Below are 6154 nucleotides of genomic sequence, written 5' to 3'. Positions count from 1 at the left end.
TATAAATATACATATGAATAAAACTTACTTTTATTAATTTTCGACACACAGAAACCCATATGTAGAAAGTAGAAATCACAGATAAGTAATAACTAATGTTTCTTTTGTTTGTTATAAGTATGATTCTTATATATATATATATAAAAAAAAAGAAAAGAAATTTTACCACAAAGCAGACTAGTATAAAATAGTTATTACAAAAAATAATTAATTATTATATTTTGTATTAGTGCCCACTCATTGATTTTTACTTTTTGCATTTAGTTAATTTGACATAATCATAAACTAATTAATTTATAACTGGTTCTTTCATTTTATCAAAAAATCTGTCATGATATTTTAATAAATTCAGGCTATTGCAACAAATATTTACACGGATTACTTATAGTTAAATGAATGATTGACAGATTTATCGAATACCATACCATTCCTAAAAATTTTTAAAACAACAGAATTTAATTTGTTTATCTTATATTTATGTACAAACCATCTAAACTTTTTGCTTAAAATATCTCATATTTAGTATAATTGATGCTATTCCATTAATTGCTACTTTCCGTTGAATGTTGAGAACGTAACGTTGAATAACATCCTTGACATACTCTTACGGGTTTTAAAATACCAAGTCTCGAGATTTTCGATTCAAATCTGCTGCATCTGTAAAATATAGTGATTTTAGATTTATGATTTGCGTTTTAGAATATTTAAGTAAATATAGGAAAGCTTTGGTTTTATTCATATATTTAAATTATAGTTAATTTTTATAACAATTTTTTATAAAGTAATTATTTTTGCCATACGAGCATAAAAATTATTTCAATGAAGTACCTACTGTAAAATAAATGAATTAGTAAGTTTTAAATTATAGTAACTGCAGATTTTTTGGAAAAAAAAAAATTCTTAAATAACGAATTTCCAAACATTTCTACTATTTTTATAGTCCATAGTAATAATAATAATATATTTAAAAACTTATTACTTGGAACAAAACACTTGACCGCAGTTGCGACAATGATGTCTTCTTTCATAAATATTAAATTTAACTCCACATCCAACACAAGAATCAACACCCTCATCTTTCAGCCAATGATCTGCGACTGTTCTACCAGGCTGTTCACAAACACTCCAGGAAAACACGCGACCTCTTGTGTCTCCAACATAAACTGTCCGATGATCCCTATAGATAAATCAATAATTTACAAAATAATTAATATGATAAAGTTTCTTTTTTCAGAAAATTTTTGTACGTATCAAATAATATTTTTAAATATTCATTCTTGAGATTGACAAAAATTATTATATTATTATAATATTATAATATTATAATATTTCTGTAAAATTTTATCATCGATTTCTTTTTTGGTTGCGACGAAGAAGTAATAAGAAATGTTTAAGAAATATTCAATTCTATCATAGATATGGTTTTAATTATTTTAGGCAGATAAAACTAAAATTAGGGAATATTATTAATTAATATTATTATCGCATTCGTAGGATTGTATCCAAACAGTTTTATAAATCAAACAGTTTTAAAATAACTTTAATCTTTGATAAGAAGATGCTTTAGAATTGTGGATTTTAGAAAGGCGATATACGGTTTACAAATAACCGATCACAAATATTTATAGTTCATTACTTTACTGACCTTGATACCGCTAATGCTGTAATCGAAGCTGGTTCAGCATTGTCTTTTCGGTCATAGGCAGTGTGCATTGTCAGTTTGCTTCTAAATACTAATTGTCTCTGCCATTTAAAACCTTCTCTTAAAACATTTTGCGGATTAATTCTTTTGGGTTTCGTATCGGCCTCTGTAATGACAACAAAACTGTCTGTTAGGCTAGTGTCGCTTTTACTAGTTCTCATTGTAGCTTCTGAGTCCACAGCGCTATTAGCGATTTCACTGTAATACAAAAAAAGTATTATTTTACTTAATTATTGCAAAGGCGTTTTAACGCAACTAATTAAACCAATTAAAAGGTGTATTTGAAATTTTAAAACCTTTATTGAAAAAATACATATACATATATACATACATATATATATATATATATATATATATATATTAAATGTATCGACTATTTCAATGAAATTTAATTAGCTACGAAATTTTATTCGATTTTATTCAATAAGTTCTGTCAGCAATATTCGATAATAACTTTGAAAATAATTTTTTTTACAATTTTAAATAAATTTGCACGGTCATGTCATACAAATTGCTTTACTTATTCATTTTTATTAGAATTTATAATAGATAGGTTTTATTATTTTACAATATCTCATATTCGAAGAAAATAATTTCTTTGATTAATTTGATAATGGATATAATTCATGAAATAACTAAACATACATTAGATTATTATTTTTTCTCTTTATTATACTTAAATATTATTTTGTAAAAGTAATATTTTTCTCATTACCTTATATGAGTTCCTTCGCTATCAGCTCGTCCACCTCCTTCACTTTTTCTGAATAATGGATTCCCGCGACTTTTTCTTCTAAGGATTACAGTAGGAGCATTATTTTGTGGAGAAAGTTTACTTGTCGAATTATTGCTCGATTCATTATCAGAACATTCTTCTTTTTCTTCGTGTAATCTTGTTGCTTCTTTCGAATTTTCTGCCTCTGATAAACTACTTTCAGAACCACTTTTTGCTAGTATTTCTTGAAAAAGATTGCATGATATTATGTTAAACTATTTTATGAATATTATTAAATATAAGTATAATTATGAAAAACCTTACCAGTTCCTTCGTTTGAAATACTCATTTGCTTAACAAGTTCATGAACGCGTTTTTTGGTTGTCTCATTTTTATTCTCTTCTTTAATGTATTCTTTCTTATCTTTATTAGTATCGACTTCTTCAATACTACCCTCCTCAGATGGTACTTGTACATAGTCCATTGACCACATCTTGACGCAACAATTATTTAGTACAACAAGAATTTTGTATATAAATGATTTAATAATAAATAACGAATACTTACTCTTGCTACACCATCGGTCGAACCTGTCATTATAACATTTTGTGAATCCCATTCGTGAGTCTGACTAAATGCTACGCATAATATCTGTTGCATTCTATCGGCTCTGCCGACACAAGTATTTACACTTGCTAATTCTTCACCGTTTATACTCCATACATGCAACCACGTTGCTGCACAAGTAGCAATATCTCCCTACAAATATATCATTTATTGGTAATTGACATTACTTTTAAACAATTACATTCGAAGAAAGTAAAAGTTTTTACAGTTAAATCGTTTATTGCAACTGCAGCAACAGGTCCTGCATGTCCGCGCAGTTGCCGAACAAATAAACAACGTGAGAGATCCCAGATGATTGCTGTACCATCTCTGGATCCAGATACAATTACATTATATGCAGGGCTTGATGAGAGGCATGTTACAGCATCCGTATGTCCATATAGACATTGTTTAATCGACAGTTGTCGTTTTGAATATTCCCACACAGTTACAACCTTAATATTGATGCGTTGTTAAATTACGATTGATTTATCAATAAAAAATACTAAAAAATACTAAAAAAATACTGAAAAAATACTTAAAAAAAAAAAAAAAAAAAAAACGTGAATTGACGGAACTTACAGAACTAGTACCAGCGGTTACTATTAATTTTGAAGATGGACAAACACATGCTACGATTTCTCCATTACTTTGCATCATTGTTTCACAAACAAATATAGCTTTGTCGCTATCATAGTTGCCAATTCTTAAGGAATGATCGGCAAAGCCCCAAGCAACATATTTGTTATACGATGGAGGTATTAGAGTTTTATTTTGTTCAACAGATAATACAGCTTTATCAATATGTAGGATTTGACCAACTGGACCTTTCAATTCTAAGTACATTTAAACGTATTAGGAAAATGTATTTTACTTACAATAAATACTTTGAAGAGAAATTTATAGTGCTTACCTTTAATTGGTTGGAGCGAAGGTTTTAAATTATCTAAATTATGAAAAAATAGTCGATCTGAGATTGTTATACTTAAACCTGGAGTAATTGGGCCGGGATCGATTACACTTGTTCTTTGAGTCATTTTTTTAGCTGGATGTGGCTTTTTAAAAAGTTGTTTTGGTATTTGACCAAAATTGTTAATAAATCCGATTGTCGCATTTTTCTTTAAAGGATCATCGATACTAAAACAACATATACATTCAATATCTTGTTATTTCTTATTTTTATTCTAAATAAGAAACCATTTTTTTGCTCTCACATACAGGCGCGTGAAATATGATAAACAAAACATCAAATGATGTTATTTAATTGCTTTATATCTTTTTATTTGATTATCATAAAAATTATAAACTCACTTATAAATGTCAACATTTCCTTCATAAAAGAGATGATGGAAGACATTAATAGCATCTACTGCTGCCGAGCCATTCTGCTTATATCCAAATATTAGGTCAATCCACTGATGTATATGCTGGGATACGTAATCGCATTCTAATGCAAGTCTATGGCTTCTAATAAATTCCCGAGGATCTTGTTTAGCCCACGCGGGAAGAACAATGTCACCAAGTTGAACACCACTTTGCTTAGAACCTATGTAGTAATAAATGTTTTATTTAAACTATGTATATTAATTTCGGATAATAAATGAATGAAGGTAATTAGTGAACTTCTATATTATACCTAAATCGAAATTATTTGCATTTACGAGAAAATCGGGTAGGTAAAAAAATTCAGGAATTAGTTCTTTTACATCAGCCATGTTGTGTTTTGATGCTGAAAGCCACGCTTCTTTTACACTGTTAAACATCCTATCTGCTAAATCAAAATGTCCTCCCTATAAGTATGATTATTAATAATACAATTTTTATTTGATATTTTCAATTAATTGACAAATAGAAATGATAAATATTAACTTGTAATCTAAGGAAATGTTGAGTAAAAGGTTCCATTCTAACTAAATATGAACACACTATCATAGCAGAAGAATAATGAGTTCCATAGTGATATGGTGGAGTTTCTCCATGTGGATCATCCCATTCCTTATATCTAATTTTAATAATTAATAATTTTATAAATAGATAATACAGAAATTTAAAGGGTTTTTAAATATTTTAAATCGTTAACCTTTTTCTAAATTGTAAAAGTCTTTCAGGACTTTGAGCGCCCATTGGCTTGCTAAAATCTCTAAATGTCGCTGGATCAGACAAATCAAGTTCTTCACTATCGTAATCTGCTAAAATCCATGGAAAAATTGGATACTGCATCAAATCATTGTAACTCCGACCAGCTAATGTATTCAAGTGCATTAAGTACTGGAAATTCGATATTTCACCTCTCTAAAAATTGAGATTTAAAAAATTGAATTTAACAAAGATTTTATTGGTTACTAAGATCAAACAATGATTGTTCTCATAATAAAGTATCAAAAGCATACGCACAACCCATCGCTGTGTAACAGATGTCTCACCGATGAGACTGGAAAGTAGTCCAGTAGCTTGCTCTACATTAGCCGTTCTCTTTTGTCCAGCTACAGATTGTTGAGCACTATCAGCAATCGCAGTAGCAAAAGTCATAAATCTTTGATAAACCTTATTACGCACTTTTCTTGGAAAAGCCAGTAAATAATTTCGACCATCTCCACTAAATACTTCTAAAGCCATGGGTTGCAATAAATACCTTCTCTTGTGCACCTCTCTAAAATTTAATTATTTCATTATACTTAATTTTATGCCAATGAATTGATAATTAAAATCTTAAAATATTAAACATTTTTTAATAATTATTAATGAATATAAGAATAATTATGTCACTTTTATTACCTAATATCCTCGTAGTTAAATTTGGAACACTGTCTCATTGCACGAGAACGTCTCGGTGAGCCGGGCGAAGGTAAAATAGGTTCATACGCGTCTGGGAGGCTTTCAATGTCACGTATTTCTCTTGATTTTAATAAGGTAAAACCATCAATGACATAAAAATGCTCTTTTCCAAATAATAATAATCCTTCCGTTGTATCTAAACCCTGTATTCTTGCACATCTAAACATGTGACTTATCTGTAAGGTAAATGCAGTGAGAACAAAGTATTAAAAGAAAATAATGATAAATGCAAAATGAACAAATAATTTACTTTTTCATGCTCTTCTAACAATCTTAAAAGGGTTTGATTATCAGGA

At 28.8% G+C, this 6154-nt stretch overlaps 1 protein-coding gene across 1 annotated transcript in view; it reads right to left on the bottom strand.

Moving 5' to 3' along the window:
• Positions 1-237: 237 nt before the first annotated feature.
• bchs (WD repeat and FYVE domain containing 3 bchs) overlaps positions 238-6154 on the bottom strand; it is a 19111-nt gene continuing 13194 nt past the window's right edge. Inside the window, 16 exon segments of the mRNA XM_011501593.1 lie at positions 238-657; positions 980-1177; positions 1646-1900; positions 2418-2661; positions 2742-2910; positions 2985-3176; positions 3251-3478; positions 3606-3859; positions 3937-4160; positions 4335-4569; positions 4660-4813; positions 4893-5025; positions 5104-5315; positions 5418-5673; positions 5799-6034; positions 6109-6154. The exon segment at positions 6109-6154 is cut by the window's right edge and continues 8 nt beyond it. Of these exon segments, the coding sequence (XP_011499895.1) occupies positions 543-657; positions 980-1177; positions 1646-1900; positions 2418-2661; positions 2742-2910; positions 2985-3176; positions 3251-3478; positions 3606-3859; positions 3937-4160; positions 4335-4569; positions 4660-4813; positions 4893-5025; positions 5104-5315; positions 5418-5673; positions 5799-6034; positions 6109-6154 (3151 nt within the window). The 3' untranslated portion in view covers positions 238-542.

Source organism: Ceratosolen solmsi, unplaced genomic scaffold, assembly GCF_000503995.2.
Source record: "Ceratosolen solmsi marchali unplaced genomic scaffold, CerSol_1.0 scaffold28, whole genome shotgun sequence".
Taxonomy (NCBI): domain Eukaryota; kingdom Metazoa; phylum Arthropoda; class Insecta; order Hymenoptera; family Agaonidae; genus Ceratosolen; species Ceratosolen solmsi.
Note: the sequence above shows the minus strand (reverse complement) of the source record. Positions and strands in the feature narration are given on the sequence as shown.